The sequence below is a fragment of the Mytilus galloprovincialis genome, chromosome 12, assembly GCF_965363235.1.
Source record: "Mytilus galloprovincialis chromosome 12, xbMytGall1.hap1.1, whole genome shotgun sequence".
NCBI lineage: Eukaryota > Metazoa > Mollusca > Bivalvia > Mytilida > Mytilidae > Mytilus > Mytilus galloprovincialis.
In genome coordinates, this window is record NC_134849.1 from 6,467,954 (window position 1) to 6,489,919 (window position 21,966).

At 34.0% G+C, this 21,966-nt stretch overlaps 1 protein-coding gene across 1 annotated transcript in view; it reads right to left on the reverse strand.

Annotated features, from left to right (window-relative positions):
* Positions 1 to 7,781: 7,781 nt before the first annotated feature.
* The window catches only part of LOC143055176 (solute carrier organic anion transporter family member 3A1-like), a 29,832-nt gene continuing 15,647 nt past the window's right edge, over positions 7,782 to 21,966 (reverse strand). The window contains exons 10-11 of the mRNA XM_076228315.1: positions 9,246 to 9,310; positions 7,782 to 8,041 (exon numbers count right to left, since the gene is read on the reverse strand). Coding sequence (XP_076084430.1) covers positions 7,782 to 8,041; positions 9,246 to 9,310 — 325 coding nt within the window. The remainder of the gene's footprint in view (positions 8,042 to 9,245; positions 9,311 to 21,966) is intronic.

A 21,966-nucleotide genomic window follows, 5' to 3' on the forward strand; every position in this document is an offset into this window, starting at 1 on the left:
CGTATGTAGATATATATCTACGGACGGACAGACGTACAAGTGTAACGCTTAATGCCACCTCCCCTGTGGCGGGGATAAAACATGTATATGATCAGATCTTATTGTAAATAAAAAGCTAAGGTCGAATTTGTTAAAAAAAATTCAAATATTATCAATCGATAATTCTTTTTGCTGACTGCAAAATGTTGTTGAATAACACCAGTCATTACAGGCAATTTCATTATGTATTGTAAGTCATATATTTAGTTACCATAAATACTTCATAATTTTCGTCTATATATATGTAAGAAGATGTGGTATAAGTGCCAATGCGACAACTCTCCAGCCAAGTCGCAATTTGTAAAAGACATATATTCCGTTTTGTGCTTTTTATAGGGATTAAGATTATAACACAACGTTTTACCTATTATTTCTGTTTGTTTTGTTCCCGCATCGTTGTCAATACTAGTGAGAGGCTAACTAGCTGTAAAACTAGGTTTATTCTACCATTTCTACATAAGAAAATATATGTTCCTAGTCAGTAATATTACAGTTGTTATATATTCGTTTGATATGTTTGAACTTTTGATGTTGCCATTTGATGAGGTAATTTGCGTTTTGAATTTTCCTCGGAGTTCAGTGATTTTATTTTTTATGAGAAGCGGAAGATACCAAAGAGATATTCAAATTATGACGTCCTATAGTGCACGAAAACACGTGGTTAAAACGAAACATCAAGCATTAATCTACTATACACAACATTAACAATATTACTGAGCACATCAACCCACTTCAACGACTGGGGATGATAACATGAGCTCTGTAAATAAACTCATCATAGATACCAGGACTAAATTTTGTATATACGCCAGACGTGCGTTTCGTCTACAAAAGGCTCAAATCGAATCCAAAAAAAGTTAAGAAAAGCCAAATAAAGTACAACGTTGAAGTGCATTGAGATCCAAAATTCTTAAAAGTGTTGCCAAATACAGCTAAGGTAATCTATGCCTGAGGTAGTGTTTGCACATCCTGACTCCAAACGGAAGACCATGCTACCGTATTGATCATGTAATTACATATTTTGGAAAAAGTTTCATTCTAGAATGTGTCATTCCAGGGAAAAGGGAAAAAGTATTGGTAACGACAATTAGAACACTACATCCTCATCTGTGAAACAAATATCAAATAAGTTATAAACCAACCAAACTCAAAGAGAGGACTTTCAGAGAAGCTGTGGTTGTGTAATCCATAAATTTAGATACGACTCATGGCTGTTTATTGATGCTGAAAAATATTATTTCTACACAACATAATTTGAACACTTGAGCAAGATCCATGTATGTTGTCTTTATCGGTGCTAACATTCATTTTGTACTAAGTTAAAACTTAAGGTTTTTCATCTTGCTGATACTATTGAACTTTGGTAAAGCTTACATATAAGATCGGGCTTCTCTCATTCTGTTTGTGAAGTCGCCACAGTGAATTAATTCAGGATCGGTTGTCAGTATTGTATGACCTTTCCGTGTGGTGCTTTCTCTGTGTGCTTCGTACGCATCTGATTTGCCAACTCTTTTTGAAATTATTATTGAAAAAGAGGGACAAAAGATACCAAAGGGACAGTCAAACTCATAAATCTAAAACAAACTGACAACGCCATGGCTAAAAATTAAAAAGACAAACAAACAACAGCACACACGACACAACATAGAACACTAAAGAATAAACAACACGAACCCCACCAAAAAACTAGGCGTGATCTCAGGTGCTCCGGAAGGGTAAGCAGAACCTGCTCCACATGCGGCACCCGTCGTGTTGCTCATGTCATCACAAATCCGGTATATAGTCTAATTCTGTAGGTCACATTCATGAAAGGGAAGGGGATTGTAGTTACGACGTAAGGAACATATCCGATATCATTTGTGAAACGGTTATTCCATAACGGTCAACCAACTCGTGATGGCGTCTGTAAAATTTACGAAGGGATGCTTTCAACTTCACCATTTGGAAGAGTTGTGTGTTGAGCTGGTTTACATCTAGGTCATACCATTCACACCTAGGCTCGCTACATTGGTTTATGAAAAATGAGAATGTGTTTAATACTGTTGTCTAAATTAACCTCGCTCGCGTATGTGAAATGATGAAATATAAAATAATTCATAAAAGTTTGACACCAAGAAAAAACATAATAGTAATATTTTTATACATATGTCAAGATGTCGACTAAAGCTAATTGCAAATATTAAAAAAGGGTTATCACATTGTGTGTTAACATAAAAGGTAACGTCAATGAAAAAAAGATCACATTTAATGCCAAATTAAAATTAACAAGTTACAAAAAAAAGACTGCGTCTTAAATCTCAGGTCGCAATATTTCAAGAGGACTTTTTCAGAATACATTTTAGCAATATTTTTTAAAATATTTTTTCTAACATAGCAATTGCATATTGTCATCTCAAAAAATCATACATTCGACAACATGGGCAATTCATCCTAATTCAAAATATCTTACTGCAGAATAATTTGCCCGAAAGCTGTCTACATGTGAATGGTACATGTACCTGATTGTCTATAAGCTGCAATACCGACACAATTTAGAACCAAACAAAAAGTTTAATTTCGATTATTGTACCCTATACACAAACTTCTAGAATAAACGAGAATCGTTGAAAGCACCTCATAGAAGTTATTACCGTTAAAACGAAACGAACTAACAACACCATAGAACAAAACGAAAAAAAAAGACAAAAGACAAACATCAGTTTACACAATACAACATAGAAAACAAAATTCTAGCAAATTTGATCAAACCAAAAACTTAAGCTAATCTTAGGTGCAGTCGAAGCGGAACAAAATATCTTTCCTCTTATGGTACTCGTTGTAACACTCGTGTAAGTACAAATTCAGTCATATGTATATTTCAGTGTCATAATCGAACAACAAGCAAGCAGATTATAGTTCCGACAACTGGAGTACACTCTTCGTTGTCTGAGAACATTGTTTACCACGTACTATGTTTGATTGGGGTCTTTCCGTTTCGAGATTTCCTCGGAGTTCGATATTTTTCATGTGTTTTTCCTTTTTTCATACAATGTTTCAGATATTGTTTTTCATCTTTTTTTTATTTAACCCTTGGATTTTCTGACCATAAGAAAATAGATACAAAAACTCAGATATGTCTGGTCAAAATGGGAACGTTGAATTTGATCTTAACGATAAGGAAATACACGTTATTTACATGCTACAAATAAGTGTACTGACAGGAGCGATACAACGGACGGACATGTTGAACAGAATCGTTTGGCCTTTCTTAATCACCTAAATTCAACCCTTTTTATAGACTTGGGTTTCTATTGGTTTTAATATAATGTGTCTTAGTAATGATTTGTGGATTTGTTTGATTTTTGCGTTTGAATCGTCAGTTATTCGACTTATGAGTTTTTAATTTCCCCGTCGTATCTTTAATTTTTGTTCACCAAACATCAATGTCAAGTGGTAGTCGAAAATTATGTCCTTTATCTCGTTTGTCCTAATTCGCAGAACATTTTATTTCCTGTTTCCTGTTATTTTTAGTTTTCTGTTGCCTTAACATTGAGTATGTAGCTTAGTGATAATAAGGGAATAAATCGATACAGATTATCATGCTTATAATCACAACTTGACAATAAGGAGGCGTGATATTAAAGTCAATGAGACAACTACCCACCAAAGTTTAAATAAAGGGGGTGCAAACAAGTCTGCTTTCGCTGCCAGAAAGCGCTGTCGTCCAAATTAGTTGTTAAACCAGTATAACTACTGAGGTCCCGAATGAAATAAATACACGGTATGCACTACTTTAACAATAGCTTAGTTATATACAAAAAACACACTAATGTATCAAATGATTACCTAGCTACCTCCAATTTATTGTTTTACCGTTTCAGCTGCAATATGGTTAGTTAAATATGAGTTATCGCTCTTTTATCAAAAAATAAGTCCTAATTATAGTTGTTAGGTATTTGTATCTGGATAGCGAATTAATTAATGCTCATCCAATCTAATCTATATAACGGAGATACGAAACTATTTTCTTAGACGAAAGACGAGTATCTTGTCAAACAACCTAGTCTTGCTTTTTTACCGGGTTTATCCTAACGCGAGTAACACAACGGGTACAACATGTGCGGCAGAATCTGCCTTCCCTCCCGATCACCTGAGATCATCCACGGTTTTGGTGGTGTTTGAGTTAGAAAAAATTATGTTGTGTTTTGTTGTTTGTCTGTACATATAAAAAAGAAGATGTGGTATATGATTGCCAATGAGACAACTATCCACAAAAGACCAAAATGACACAGACATGAACAACTATAGGTCACCGTACGGCCTTCAACAATGTCTGTTTGTCTGTTTTTTTTTGTAGCCATTAGTTATTTCCGATAAATGAGTTTGAATGTCTGTCCCTCTAGTATCTTTCTTCTCTCTATTGTAGGTTGGAGTAAACCATACTTTGGTTCAGTTCTTACTGCATAAATAGAATATTGTTTAACAAAAATCTGGAAACCAAATTCTTGTAATTATACGAAAACTAACTGGTTGTGAGAAAAACTAGTGACACTTTTTAGTACACCAGGAAATAAATAGAATTTGTTCTGTGTTATGGAAACTGAATGATATTTGATCTGTTTATTTCCCAGAATATGAAGAGAAGAATTGTCAATTGTCAACCATTAAAAATGCAAACGCTTAGATATATGCCATCACTGATTGTAGTATAAATAAAGCAAAACAAAGAGGGGCGTATGAGGGGAGTAATATCATTGTCTAGCCACTTAGAGTACAAAAACTTAAAATAAATTCTTTCAAACCTTTCTGTGCTTCTTTGTTAAATATTTGTTTCTTTTTGTTGTAATTGAGATTTTGACACGGTGATGACTCCTGTACCTCTATTTTGACAATTTAACTTATTATATAAAACAAATAAGATGTGGTATGATTGCCAAGGAAACAACTGTTCACAAGAGAACAAAATGACATTAACAACTATAGGTCACCGTACGCACTTCAACAATGAGCAAAGCCCATACCCCATAGTCAGCTTTAAAAGGCCCCGATAAGAAAATGTAAAACAATTCAAAAGAGAAAACTATTCGTTTGTTTTGTTCACACATCGTTGTAAATTTAATGGAATTTGATGCGACATACAAGTGAGAGGTTTGGTGCTATAAAACCCGGTTCAATCCACCATTTTCTACATTTGAAAATGCCTGTACGAAATCAGGAACAGGACAATTGTTGTCCATTCGTTTGATGTATTTTATCATTTGATTTTTGTCATTTGATTAGGGACTTTCCGTTTTGAATTTTCTTCGGAGTTCAGTATTTTTGTGATTTTCCTTTTTACAACACATATTGTATCAAAATTTCTTTTTGGGTAAAGCTGTTAATTATTCATCAATATATTTCACACGATATCAACTTGAGGTTTTCTAGTTTTTATGTTTTGCTAATTGGGATATGAATTTTAAAACCCTAACGCCAATGCACAAGAACAAATGTCATGATATAAAAATGATGTTCAACAAAATTATCTTTAATAAACATCAAAAGTATGTTATTTGGTACACTTCTTATTATACTTTTTAATTTTGAATTCAATCTAGCAACAATGTGACCTTATCCTTTCTTTTCCTTTGCTTTCAAGAAAATACATTTCTAAACAAGAATGTATGCTCTTTCTCTATTCCGTTAATCAGTTGACTGAGGAATTTAGGTACATTACATACATAAAAGTTCAAATCGTAATGAACATGTGTACTAATTGTAAAGTTTAAGTAAATACAATTATAATTAAACTGTTTTATCCAAAACCTTCGGCATTTAAATATATGTATTCATATTTTCACAGTCCACCGTAAAAAAAAATCTTGAAAAACGCCTGGGCGGACGAAGAGATCCTTAACAAAACCCAATCTTACTATTATTACTGGGAAATACATATCAATGACCATATAGCGAGGCAACATTCGGGGGAAAGACTTAGCACAACCCTAATAAGACAAACTAACAATCCCTTGACATAGTATTGCTATCACCTTTCTTATAATAGTGAAGGGTGAGATTAAGTTTAAAAGTGTGAAATTAAAATTTTAATTTAAACCACAAAAACTTTTATGCAATCTCTTTTTCACAATGCAATGAATTCGTATTTCATGAACAGCACAATGCCCATTGGTTTCAAGGCCTCATGCGTGTCCAAAATAACTACTAGCGCATAAATTATCATTATTATCTATTAGCGGATACTTCTTTCAAGAATAGAAAGGACATGTTACATCATGAAAATACAAATAGGGAAAATCATTTGAACATATTCATGATTTTAATGTGAATTATTTTTATTCATATACAAATATAGTAGGTAGTTAAGTGGCCTACGGTAGAATAAAGTGTGACATTGCAAATAAAACACAATGTGCACCTTCAATTGAAGTTAATAATATCTTATACTAGATTTGCATTTCTTAAAAACCTGATAAGAATTAGGATTTATTTAAGTATATGTCAATTTCACAAACAGGAGAACATATCAGGTTACATAACGAATTAGACTATTTACCGGATTTGTTATAATATGAGTAACACGACGGGTGACATATGTGGAGCAGGATCTGCTTACCCTTCCGGAGCACCTGAGATCACCCCCAGTTGTTGTTTGTTTTGTTTTTTGGAAGGAGGGGGGTTCGTGTTGCTTATATTAAGTTTTATATCTTGTGTCATGTGTACTATTGTTTGTCTGTTTGTCTGTTTGTCTTTTTCATTTTTAGCCATGGCGTTGTCAGTTTATTTTCGATTTATGAGTATGACTTTTCCTATGGTATCTTTCGTCCCTCTTTTACAATTATGATTTATAATACATTTTTCCATATAAGGTGTAACAACAGATGCAACAAGAGAAGAACTGCTTAAACCTCAACAACATCTTTTTTTCAAATATCATTTAACGAAAGCGACGTATTCCTCAGTAATTAGTTGTTTCTGTGGTCATTTGAATTTTTTTTTTCTTTCGTTTTCGTTTTTATTTCACGCTTTGTTCTCTCTTTTATTGATTGAAATCATTTCATATCTTGTTATGTATTTTTGGTTTTTTGTCGATCCACTGGCAAGGTTCAAACATTCTACGGCCATAGTCAGATTTTATGGATTTTAACCTTCTTTATATTACCATTGCAATTGCTTAATTTTTTTTAACTCAGTCCTTTGATTTGCAAGACATTGAATCTAATTTAAAACTATAGTATCTGGACAATTATAAAATGTTCTCTAATGTTTGTGCTATTTTCACATTTCTTGATCGGTGTAAGAAAAATATTTCTCCCCACTAGTGAAATATCTGTTCTCAGCAAATGATTAGTCAAAATGTTTTGTTTTCTTCTGAACTTTCCTATTGTGACGTCATGAAAAAAGGCGACCATGTCTGATGACGTCGCATATTAAGAACACATGTTTCTGAAAGTCTTTGAAAAAGAAGGACAAAAATCATCAGAGAAACAGTTTCCGAAATTATAACTCGTGTATTACGATATAGCTCCACTCTCAACAGTTAAATCTTAATCATTTAAAAAGCTCGGCAAACCTAGCGCTTTAAATAATAAAATTTAACTGTCTCGAGTAGAGAAGTATCGTAATACATTTGTTGCAGTGTAGGAATCAATATATATGCATTATTGAAACAACTTTTAAAGATTAAAGGTAAAGAACATATTTGTCGCTATGAAAAATACAAAAGGATAAATGCAACAATAAAATAAACAAGACATAATAACAACTTATATAACTATTGTTTTATTCATTTCGTGCCCATTTTCAGAGTTTTTTTTCTTTGCGTCATCTCTTTTTGCGATATGAAATATGAATATGTAAATAACGAAAACAATCAACCCTACTCCAACTTCAACAGAGTTCAATGTGTATCGCATAGCTTCAATATCATACAATGCGCATGCTCCTTTTGTTCCACAGGAAGTACTCCATTCTTTACATACACTGTCAAACAAGTGACCAAACACTATCGGTGCAGGGATGAAAACTAGAAGTAAACAATAAAAAATATTTAGGATTAATGTATGACGGTTTTCCACTTGAGTAACTAACCACGTTTTAGAGAGAATGTTGTTTACGATAAACTTCCGGAACAGCATAATGTTGTATTTTTTTTCACTCTTTGTGGTATTTTTTCAGACCGTCTGTTCTGTTTTCGATACAATGGTATGCATAGCTTATTATTGATATACACGCTATATTCCAATGAGGACGTTTACTGAATTATAAAATCTAATACATTGGATTACAGATACCATAATCACTAAATGTGAATTTGTGTTTTTTATTAAGTATATAATACATTGTAATAAACAGTTTACCTTATTAGTACGTATATTTTACAAGAAGTTATGTAGATTTTGTTTTGAAGTATAAATTAGAATATTTTGTGTTACAGCTGCTTATTATTTGAATGAAATTTGTACACAAAGGTTTGTTTTTCTAAAGGTCCTTTTTTTGGAAACAACACAACGGCATTTATTTAGTTGATAGAAATCAATACTATAATAAATTTGGCAAAACTTCATTATGCTTGTGATGTTGGAATGAAAATGTCTTCCATTTATATATTAACTCCGTGAAATTGCACCCCATTGATAAATTTGACATTTCAAAAACAAATTTACCATCGCAAAAAGCATGGCATGTTTGGGTAAACTTTTAAATCAGATGAGACCACCCCTTGCTTGTTTCGTTCTAACAATTTAGGAAAGGTTGAATTTAATTCGAGAAATTTATTTTTAAAATGAATGAAATAGAGAACGTCATCTTTTATGAAACATGTTTCTATTTTTCTTATCGGTCAAAAGGAAATGATAGAAAAGTGTCTGCTTCCACAATTTTAACATCATATTATGGCTATAACAAAATATTTTGCTCAAAAATTAAATACTCTTTTTCGGTTGACATGTTCTTTATTGCCAATTATTTCGAGAGTTTGAGAGCGATTTTATTTTTTGGTAATTGTATTTTGGTTAATTTTATTCGTGAGTAAATAAGCGTGGTGTAAAATATGCGGAACCGGGAAATTAAATATCCACAAAAATGCCTTTTTTATACTCCATCCAGGAATGTTGGAACCCACAAAACAAACATCTATCTAAACTATTAGTTCTTAATTGGTAACACAATCCGTTTAAAACTCTGACATCAACTATGCATCTTATATGTTAAGATAAAAAAGTAGTTACCTGTGAGTGATAAAATGAATGATTGCATTCCAAAAGCAATCGACTTGTCTCGATCATCTAGTGACCTAAAATAAAATAATAAAAACTGATTCATTCTTTGTATGGTACTTGTTAATTTCAAAATCATACAGTAATGATATTGTGATAAACAACAAAATTTGCCAATCCATCCACCAAAGTTGACCAGATTATGGTGTATATTGTATATAAAGGTCTCTTAATGCAACTCACATACAAGTGAGAGGTTTAGATATCTATAAACATGGTTTAATTCTCCATTTTCTACTTTAAAAATGCCTGTACCAAGTCAGGAAGATGACAGTTGTTTTCCATTCATTTGATTTTATTCACCATTAAAATGTTATATTCACCATTAACATGTTATATTCACCATTAACATGTTATATTCACCATTAACATGTTATATTCACCATTAACATTTTATATTCACCATTAACATGTTATATTCACCATTAACATGTTATATTCACCATTAATATGTTATATTCATTATGAAACAGTACATTTTATTATGGCTTGAACTATAATTATGTTCATCCTTTATTACATGGTTATCCTTTTTTTATATAGATTAGACCGTTGGTTTTCCCGTTTGAATGGTTTTACACTAGTAATTTGGGGGTCCTTTATAGCTTGTTGTTCGGTGTGAGCCAATGTTACGTGTTGAAGGCCGTACATTGACCTATAATGGTTTACTTTTTTAAATGGCTATTTGGATGGAGAGTTGTCTCATTGGCACCCACACTACATCTTCCTATATCTATTATGTAAAAACATAACAGAGCACAATAAATAAAAATATACAATGCATTTAAAAACTGAAATTCAATAAAGCCTCACTGTTTTCATATCAAAACTGTTCTAGGTGTTAGGAACATAACATGAAAATCAGTTGGTTTAATCAAAACACGATTAATGGCATGTATTACTTATAATATTCGGAAACAAAAACAATAGAACTTGTATGCAGAATCTTAGATCAAAGAGCTCTTACTCAAATTCAAACATGATCATTACATTCTTTGAATGCATTTGATGTTTGTCTAGGTGATACATATATCATTTAAATAGTGTTTCGTAGTTTTTATCATTTAATACAACCCGTCATTGTGTTATTCAAATTGTTTGAAGTCTTGTCTTTAATTTTTGCTAATGTTGTTTGTTTATATGCCTTTTTGTGCTTCGTTGCATATTTAATTGTTTTATAGTGATTAAGATTATAACACAATGTTGACTACTGTAGCCCTATTTTTAACATTTTGTCCTGATATTTCTGTATGTTTTGTTCACACATCGTTGTCAATATAATGAAATTTGATGCGACTTTCATACAAGTGAGAGATTTACCTGGCTATAAAACCAGGTCTTAGTCACCATTTTGTACACAAGAAATTGCCGGTACCACGGCAGGAATATTACTGTTGTTATCCATTCGTATGATGTGTTTGAGTTTAAGATTTTGTCATTTGATAAGGAACTTTCCATTTTGAATTTCCCCTAGAGTTCAGTATTTTTGTGATTTTTAATTTTTATACAATTTAAGTTACTTACTTGTACAGCCCTTGGATGGTGTAAACTTCCCAAAAAAACGTGTATGGTGTAATGGTGTAAGGTGTATGGTGCAATGGTGTAAGGTGTATGGTGCAATGGTGTAAGGTGAATGGTGTTATGGTGTATGAGGAATGGTGTGAATGTGTAACGTGTGATCGGGAATGGTGTGAATGATGGTGTACGACATTTTATCAGTTGAAAACGAAGTTCTTTTTATTTTATTTTTTTTTTCAAATTGTAAACATAAACAATAATAATTAAAATGTCAATTGTTCTTGAACAATTGAGAGGTCTTTCCTTTTGTAATGTAAAATACATGTTCCAATAGACGTAGAATGTATTGAAAAGTTCAAGGTCAACCTCAAAAAGCTTTAAAACACACTGAAAATCCTTTAAATAAGCTCAAAAACACATAATTCGCTATCTGGGACATGACCTTGACCTTTGACCTTGTGACCTTTGTCAAGGTCATTAGTCCCCAATGTCATTGCTGAAGACCCCATGGGTCTAGGACCTTTGGTTATATAGTAAAAGCTGATTTTGTCTTTTCAGAAACCTAAATCAGGGGTTATGCCCCTTATAGAAAGGTCAAATCTCTTCGGTCAAAATGTAACAAAGTTGCGCCTTAATGACCCAAACATTTTCCACTATTCAAAACTTCTGTAAGTATAATGGTTTCTGAGATTATCCCATAACAAGGTGTTAGGTCAAAGGTCAAGGTCAACATACAAATTTGACCTTGAGGTATTTTTCAAAGATACATGAATTGATGATGATTGGTGAAGATCCTAGGTGTCTACGACTTACGGTTTCTGAGTTTTGGTGGCCAACCGACACCGGTTAATTTTGATAGGGGCATAACCCTACCAATGAGTCGTTGAATCTTTTCGATCCAAATGTAATGAAGAACCGGGGTCTGGTCCTGAACAAATTTCACCCTTCGGTTTTTTTCTACCTATTACGGTTACGGTGTTGGAACGATAACAAGGTTTTTGGGTTTTGGAGGGATAACTCCGAACCGACAAAATATTTCGACTAACAGGGTGAGTTCCAGATAGGTATTCATGACACCAATACAAAGTGTGAACATGAAAGCGACAGGTCTTACGGTTAACGCGGCTAAATTTGTCAAAGTTTGGCGGAAAAAGAATAATAATAATTAAAAACCAATTCTTCAGAGAACAATTGAAGGTCTTTCCACCTCGATAATAAGAATGAAATTTAAAAAACGATGTCACTCCTTGTTGATGTTATTTGGTTATTCAAATTGATATAAAAAATAAGACTAATAGGTATATGCAGAAGACTTGAAATTATTTTTAGCAAAGGTCAAAATCTAGAATGTCAAATTGACCTTTGACCTTGGCCTCAATTTCAAGGTCATAGGTCACGGATCTCAAATCAAAAGACCCCAGGTCAATCATTTGTATGGTTGTGGAGAAATACTGATTTCAAATACATAAGGGGAGAAAACTCCTATAAGGGTTAACAAAAACACTTCGACTGAAATAGATTGAAGTTGCGCCTTTTTGTAAACAGCAATTTGGCAAACAAATCATATCATTTACTGTAACAGTTTCTTTTGAATAACGATAACAAGCAAAATTCAAAATTTATAACATGACCTTGACCTTTGACCTTGATCTCAATTTCAAGGTCATAGGTCAGTGAACACAAAACGGAAGACCGGAGGTCAATCACTTGTATGGTTGTGGAGAAATACTGATTTGAAATACATAAGGGGAGAAAACTCCTATAAGGGTTAACCAAAACACTTTGACTGAAATAGGTTGAAGTTGCGCCTTATTGTAAACAGTTATTTAGCAAACACATCATATCATTTACTGTCACAGTTTCTGTGGTATAACGATAACAAGCAAAATTCAAAATTAAGAACATGACCTTGACCTTTGACCTTGACCTCAATTTCCTTCAAATGGACCAAGGACTTCATATCAAAAGACTGTAGGCCTCTACGATTTATAACGTATGAATTGATCCAACAAATCGCCTATCTTAAATTTTCAAAGGGAAATAACTCCCATAAGATGTCTTCCGATCACTAAAGTCAAAATAAACCAAATCATTCTCAAGAGTAGACGAACAATTTGGTGAAAACAGTTTGCTAAAATCTATTACGGTTTTAGAGATATAGCGATAACAAGAAAAAGGGGACGCAGGGAGATAACTCCTATAAGAATAAGTGTTCGATCACACAGGGTGAGTTTTGAAACCCCCATTACTGTACAACATCATTGGCCAAAAAATCCATTCGATATGTTGTAAGACAAAAAAGCATCTCAGACGGCAGAAGAAAAAAAAAAAAAAAAAAAAAAAAAAAAAAAAAAAAAAAATAATCAGAAGAAAAACAAAAGGTCTTTCCACGAAAAGTGGAAAGACCTAATTAAAAACCAATTCTTCAGAGAACAATTGAAGGTCTTTCCACCTCGATAATAAGAATGAAATTTAAAAAACGATGTTATAAAATGTCAGTCCTTGTTGATGTTATTTGGTACTTCAAATTGATATAAAAAATAAGACTAATAGGTATATGCAGAAGACTTGAAATTATTTTTAGCAAAGGTCAAAATCTAGAATGTCAAATTGACTTTTGACCTTGACCTCAATTTCAATGTCATAGGTCAGGAATCTCAAAACAAAAGACCCCAGGTCAATCATTTGTATGGTTGTGGAGAAATACTGATTTCAAATACATAAGGGGAGAAAACTCCTATAAGGGTAAACCAAAACACTTCGACTGAAATAGATTGAAGTTGCGCCTTTTTGTAAACAGCAATTTGGCAAACAAATCATATCATTTACTGTAACAGTGTCTTTTGAATAACGATAACAAGCAAAATTCAAAATTTATAACATGACCTTGACCTTTGACCTTGATCTCAATTTCAAGGTCATAGGTCAGTGAACACAAAACGGAAGACCGGAGGTCAATCACTTGTATGGTTGTGGAGAAATACTGATTTGAAATACCTAAGGGGAGAAAACTCCAATTAGGGTTAACCAAAACACTTTGACTGAAATAGGTTGAAGTTGCGCCTTATTGTAAACATTTATTTAGCAAACACATCATATCATTTACTGTCACAGTTTCTGTGGTATAACGATAACAAGCAAAATTCAAAATTTAGAACATGACCTTGACCTTTGACCTTGACCTCAATGTCCTTCAAATGGACCAAGGACATCATATCAAAAGACTGTAGGCCTCTACGACTTATAACGTATGAATTGATCCAACAAATCGCCTATCTTAAGTTTTCAAAGGGAAATAACTCCCATAAGATGTCTTCCGATCACTAAAGTCAAAATAAACCAAATCATTCTCAGGAGTAGACGAACAATTTGGTGAAAACAGTTTGCTAAAATCTTTTACGGTTTTAGAGATATAGCGATAACAAGAAAAAGGGGACGCGGGGAGATAACTCCTATAAGAATAAGTGTTCGGTCACGCAGGGTGAGTTTTGAAACCTCCATTACTGTACAACATCATTGGCCAAAAAATCCATTGGATATGTTGTAAGACAAAAAAGCATCTCAGACGGCAGAAGAAAAAAAAAAAAAAAAAAAAATAATCAGAAGAAAAACAAAAGGTCTTTCCACGAAAAGTGGAAAGACCTAATAATAAACAGAAGAAATACAGTAAGGTCTTTCCCTTTAGTAAAAGGAAAGACCTTAATAATAATCAGAAGAAATACAGTAAGGTCTTTCCCTTTAGTAAAAGGAAAGACCTTAATTAAACTGTCAATTGTTCTTGAACAATTGAGAGGTCTTTCCTTTTATTACGTAAAATACATGTTTCAATAGACGTAAAATGCATTGAAAAGCTTTAAAGCACACTGAAAATCCTTTAAATAAGGTCAAAAACACATAATTAGATATATGGGAATTGACCTTGACCTTTGACCTTTTGACCTTTGTCAAGGTCATTAGTCCCCAATGTCATTGCTGAAGACCCCATGGGTCTAGGACCTTTGGTTATGTAGTAAAAGCTGATTTTGTCTTTTCAGAAACCTAAAACAGGCTTTATGCCCCTTAAAGATAGGTTAAATCTCTTCGGTCAAAAAGTAACAAAGTTGCGCCGTAATGACCCAAACATTTTCCACTATTTAAAACATCTGTAAGTATAATGGTTGCTGAGATTATCCCATAACAAGGTGTTAGGTCAAAGGTCAAGGTCAACATACAAATTTGACCTTGAGGTATTTTTCAAAGATACATGAATTGATGATGATTGGTGAAGATCCTAGGTGTCTACGACTTACGGTTTCTGAGTTTTGGTGGCCAACCGACACCGGTTAATTTTTATAGGGGCATAACCCTACCAATGAGTCGTTGAATCTTTTCGATCCAAATGTAACGAAGAACCGGGGTCTTGTCCTGAACAAATTTCACCCTTTATTTTTTTTCTACCTATTACGGTTACGGTGTTGGAACGATAACAAGGTTTTTGGGTTTCGGAGGGATTACTCCGAACCGACAAAATATTTCGACTCACAGGGTGAGCTCCGGATAGGTATTCATGACACCGATACAAAGTGTGAACATGAAAGCGACACGTCTTACGGTTACGGAGGCTAACTTCGTCAAAGTTTGGCGGAACAAAAAGAATAATAATTAAACTGTCAATTGTTCTTGAACAATTGAGAGGTCTTTCCTTTTTTAATGTAAAATACATGTTCCAACAGACGTAGAATGTATTGAAAAGGTCAAGGTCAACCTTAAAAAGCTCGAAAACACACTAAAAATCCTTTAAATAAGGTTAAAAACACTAAATTCGCTATCTGGGACATGACCTTGACCTTTGACCTTTTGACCTTTGTCAAGGTCATTGGTCCCCAATGCCATTACTGAAGACCCCAAGGGTCTAGGACCTTTGGTTATACAGTAAAAGCTGATTTTGTCTTTTCAAAAACCTTAAACAGGGGTTATGCCCCTTATAGAAAGGTCAAATCTCTTTGGTCAAAATGTAACAAAGTTGCGCCATAATGACCCAAACATTTTCCACCATTTAAAACTTCTGTAAGTATAATGGTTTCTGAGATTATCCCATAACAAGGTGTTAGGTCAAAGGTCAAGGTCAACATACAAATTTGACCTTGAGGTATTTTTTAAAGATACATGAAATGATGATGATTGGTGAAGATCCTATGTGTCTACGACTTACGGTTTTTGAGTTTTGGTGGCCAACCGACACCTGTTAATTTTCATAGGGGCATAACCCTACCAATGAGTCGTTGAATCTTTTCGATCCAAATGTAACGAAGAACCGGGGTCTGGTCCTGAACAAATTTCACCCTTCATTTTTTTTCTACCTATTACGGTTACGGTGTTGGAACGATAACAAGGTTTTTGGGTTTTGGAGGGATTACTCCGAACCGACAAAATATTTCGACTCACAGGGTGAGTTCCGGATAGGTATTCATGACACCGATACAAAGTGTGAACATGAAAGCGACACGTCTTACGGTTACGGAGGGAAATTTTGTCAAAGTTTGGCGGAACAAGAAGAATAATAATAATAATTAAAATGTCAATTGTTCTTGAACAATTGAGAGGTCTTTCCTTTTCGAAATGTAAAGTACATGTTCCAATAGTCGTAGAATGCATTGAAAAGCTCTCAAACACACACAAAACCGTTAAAAAATGACAAAAACAACAAATTCGATAATTTGGTCATGACCTTGACTTTTGACCTTGTAACTTTTGTGAAGGTCATTGGTCCACAATGTCATTATAAAAGACCCCATGGGTCTAGGACTTTTCGTTCAAGAGTTAAAGCTAATTTTACCTTTTCAGAAACCGTTAACGGGGGTTATGCCCCTTAAGAATATGTCAAATCCTTTCGGTCAAAATGTAGAAAAGTTGTGCCTTAGTCACCCAAACATTTTTAACTGTTTACTATTTCTGTAAGAGTAACCGTTTTTGAGGTATCGACTAAAAAGTTGAAAGGTCAAAGGTCAAGGTCAACCTTAAAAAGCTTTAAAACACACTAAAAATCCTTAAAATAAGGTCAAAAACACATAATTCGCTATCTGGGACTTGACCTTGACCTTTGACCTTGTGACCTTTGTCAAGGTCATTAGTCCCAAATGTCATTGCTGAAGATCCCATGGGTCTAGGACCTTTGGTTATATAGTTAAAGCTGATTTTGTCTTTTCAGAAACCGAAATCAGGGGTTATGCCCCTTACAGAAAGGTCAAATCTCTTCGGTCAAAATGTAACAAAGTTGCGCCTTAATGACCCAAACATTTTCCACTATTTAAAACTGCTGTAAGTATAATGGTTTCTGAGATTATCCCATAACAAGGTGTTAGGTCAAAGGTCAAGGTCAACATACAAATTTGACCTTGAGGTATTTTTCAAAGATACATGAATTGATGATGATTGGTGAAGATCCTAGGTGTCTACGACTTACGGTTTCTGAGTTTTGGTGGTCAACCAACACCGGTTAATTTTCATAGGGGCATAACCCTACCAATGAGTCGTTGAATCTTTTCGATCCAAATGTAACGAAGAACTGGGGTCTGGTCCTGAACAAATTTCACCCTTCATTTTTTTTCTACCTATTACGGTTACGGTGTTGGAACGATAACAAGGTTTTTGGGTTTCGGAGGGATTACTCCGAACCGACAAAATATTTCGACTCACAGGGTGAGTTCCGAATAGGTATTCATGACACCGATACAAAGTGTGAACATGAAAGCGACACGTCTTACGGTTACGGAGGGAAATTTTGTCAAAGTTTGGCGGAACAAGAAGAATAATAATAATAATTAAACTGTCAATTGTTCTTGAACAATTGAGAGGTCTTTCCTTTTGTAATGTAAAATACATGTTCAAATAGACGTAGAATGTATCGAAAAGCTTTAAAACACACTGAAAAACCTTTAAATAAGGTTAAAAACACCAAATTCGCTATATGGGACATGACCTTGACCTTTGACCTTTTGACCTTTGTCAAGGTCATTAGTCCCCAATGTCATTGCCGAAGACCCCATGGGTCTAGGACCTTTGGTTATATAGTAAAAGATGATTTTGTCTTTCCAGAAACCTAAAACAGGTGTTATGCCCCTTAAAAAAAGGTCAAATCTCTTCGGTCAAAATGTAACAAAGTTGTGCCGTAATGACCCAAACATTTTCCACTATTTAAAACTTCTGTAAGTATAATGGTTTCTGAGATTATCCCATAACAAGGTGTTAGGTCAAAGGTCAAGGTCAACATACAAATTTGACCTTGAGGTATTTTTCAAAGATACATAAATTGATGATGATTGGTGAAGATCCTAGGTGTCTACGACTTACGGTTTCTGAGTTTTGGTGGTCAACCGACACCGGTTAATTTTCATAGGGGCATAACCCTACCAATGAGTCATTGAATCTTTTCGATCCAAATGTAACGAAGAACCAGGGTCTGGTCCTGAACAAATTTCACCCTTTGTTTTTTTTCTACCTATTACGGTTACGGTGTTGGAACGATAACAAGGTTTTTGGGTTTCGGAGGGATTACTCCGAACCGACAAAATATTTCGACTCACAGGGTGAGTTCCAAGTAGGTATTCATGACACCGATACAAAGTGTGAACATGAAAGCGACACGTCTTACGGTTACGGAGGCTAACTTGGCGGAACAAAAAGAATAATAATAATAATAATAATAATAATAATAATCAGAAGAAATACAGTAAGGTCTTTCCCTTTAGTAAAAGGAAAGACCTTAATAATAATCAGAAGAAATACAGTAAGGTCTTTCCCTTTAGTAAAAGGAAAGACCTTAATAATCAGAAGAAATACAGTAAGGTCTTTCCCTTTAGTAAAAGGAAAGACCTTAATTAAACTGTCAATTGTTCTTGAACAATTGAGAGGTCTTTCCTTTTGTAATGTAAAATACATGTTCTTATAGATGTAGAATCTATTGAAAAGGTCAAGGTCAACCGTACAAAGCTTGAAAACACACTTAAAATCCATTATATGAGGTTAAAAACACTAAATTCGCTATCTGGGACATGACCTTGACCTTTGACCTTTTGACCTTTGTCAAGGTCATTAGTCCCCAATGTCATTGCAAAAGACCCCATGGGTCTAGGACCTTTGGTTATATAGTAAAAGCTGATTTTTTCTTTTCAGAAACCTAAAACAGGGGTTATGCCCCTTATTAAAAGGTCAAATCTCTTTGGTCAAAATGTAACAAAGTTGCGCCGTAATGACCCAAACATTTTCCACTATTTAAAACTTCTGTAAGTATAATGGTTTCTGAGATTATCCCATAACAAGGTGTTAGGTCAAAGGTCAAGGTCAACATACAAATTTGACCTTGAGGTATTTTTCAAAGATACATGAATTGATGATGATTGGTGAAGATCCTAGGTGTCTACGACTTACGGTTTCTGAGTTTTGGTGGCCAACCGACACCGGTTAATTTTCATAGGGGCATAACCCTACCAATGAGTCGTTGAATCTTTTCGATCCAAATGTAATGAAGAACCGGGGTCTGGTCCTGAACAAATTTCACCCTTTGTTTTTTGTCTACCTATTACGGTTACGGTGTTGGAACGATAACAAGGTTTTTGGGTTTCGGAGGGATTACTCCGAACCGACAAAATATTTCGACTCACAGGGTGAGTTCCAGAAAGGTATTCATGACACCTATACAAAGTGTGAATATGAAAGCGACACGTCTTACGGTTAACGCGGCTAAATTTGTCAAAGTTTAACGGAAGAATAATAATAATAATAATAATAATAATAATAATAATAAACAAAAGAAATACAGTAAGGTCTTTCCCTTTTGTAAAAGGAAAGACCTTAATTAAAAACCAATTGTTCAAAGAACAATTGAAGGTCTTTCAACTAATAAAGATCTATTTTGATATGAAAATATTAAAATTCAGTTGAAAATGTCAGTTCCTATGGCTTAATGATGTATAAATATGAATTTCAAGCAAAGGTCAAAATCTAGAACGTCCAATTAACCTATGACCTTGACCTCAATTTCAAGGTCATAAACCAAGGATCCCAAATCAAAAGACCCTTGGTCTGTATTATGTATGGTTCATGAGTAATATCACTTTAAACATAATTCTAAATATAAGAGGGGCGAACACTCCCATTTATAGTCTACGCACCCTTGCAACCAAAATTTATAAGTTACGACATGTCGCAACTAACAATTTAGTAAAAATAATTTGTCGATATCTTATAAGGTTAATGAAAATAAGTGAAAATAGGCCAAAATCAAAATTTAAAATTTGACCTTGACCTTTGACCTTGACCTAATTTTCATTTTTTTAGACCAAGGATCTTAAATCAAAAGACCCTAGGTCTCTATCACTTATGGTTTACCAGCTAGAAATGCATATCACTTATATCATATACAAAAGGGGGGATACCGCTCATATGGAGTCTCCGGATAGCTTCGGTCAAAATAAAACTGAACATCCTGAGGATATAACGAGCAATTTGGAAAAATAAATTTGTCGGTTTCTTATACGGTTGCGAAGCCTTAGAGATAACAAGAAAAACAGTGTTTGGGGAGATAACTCTTATTTGGGAAAGTATGCAGTTAAGCAGAGTTGGTTTCAAAAGCGTATAAACTGTTCGATATCATATACCATATATCTAAGCGACATCTTGCGAAACAAAAAAACAGCGAAGGAAAAAAAATGTGGCGGAAGAAAAAAAAAAATAATAATAATAATAATAATAATAATAATCAGAACAAAACCTATAGGTCTTTCAACTGAAAGGTTGAAAGACCTAATAATAATAATAAACAGAAGAAATACAGTAAGGTCTTTCCTTATAGAAAAAGGAAAGACCTTAATAATAAACAGAAGAAATACAGTAAGGTCTTTCCCTTTAGAAAAAGGAAAGACCTTAATTAAAATGTCAATTGTTCTTGAACAATTGAGAGGTCTTTCCTTTTCGTAATGTAAAATACATGTTCCAATAGTCGTAGAATGCATTGAAAAGCTTTAAACACACATAAAACCGTTAAAATATGACAAAAACAACAAATTCGCTTTTTAGGACATGACCTTGACTTTTGACCTTGTGACCTTTGTAAAGGTCATTGGTCCACGATGTCATTATATAAGACCCCATGGCTCTAGGACCTTTGGTTCAAGAGTTAAAGCTAATTTTGTCTTTTCAGAAACCGTTAATAGGGGTTATGCCCCTTAAGGGTATGTCAAAGCTCTTCGGTCAAAATGTAAAATAGTTGCGCCTTAGTCAACTCAACATTTTTCACTATTTACTATTTCTGTAAGTATAATCGTTTTTGAGATATCCACTAAAAAATTGAAAGGTCAAAGGTCAAGGTCAACCTTAAAAAGCTTGAAAACACACTTAAAATCCTTTATATAAGGTTAAAAACACTAAATTCGCTATCTGGGACATGACCTTGACCTTTGACCTTTTGACCTTTGTCAAGGTCATTAGTCCCCAATGTCATTGCTGAAGACCCCATGGGTCTAGGACCTTTAGTTATGTAGTAAAAGCTGATTTTGTCTTTTCAGAAACCTAAAACAGGGGTTATGCCCCTTACAAAAAGGTCAAATCTCTTCGGTCTAAATGTAACAAAGTTGCGCATTAATGACCCAAACATTTTCCACTATCTAAAACTTCTGTAAGTATAATGGTTTCTGAGATTATCCCATAACAAGGTGTTAGGTCAAAGGTCAAGGTCAACATACAAATTTGACCTTGAGGTATTTTTCAAAGATACATGAATTGATGGTGAATGGTGAAGATCCTAGGTGTCTACGACTTACGGTTTCTGAGTTTTGGTGGTCAACCGACACCGGTTAATTTTCATAGGGGCATAACCCTACCAATGAGTCGTTGAATCTTTTCGATCCAAATGTAACGAAGAACCGGGGTCTGGTCCTGAACAAATTTCACCCTTTGTTTTTTCTCTACCTATTACGGTTACGGTGTTGACACGATAACAAGGTTTTTTGGTTTCGGAGGGATAACTCCGAACCGACAAAAGTTTTCGACTAACAGGGTGAGTTCCGGATAGGTATTCATGACACAAATACAAAGTGTGAATATGAAAGCGACACGTCTTACGGTTACGGAGGCTAACTTCGTCAAAGTTTGGCGGAAAAAGAATAATAATAATAATTAA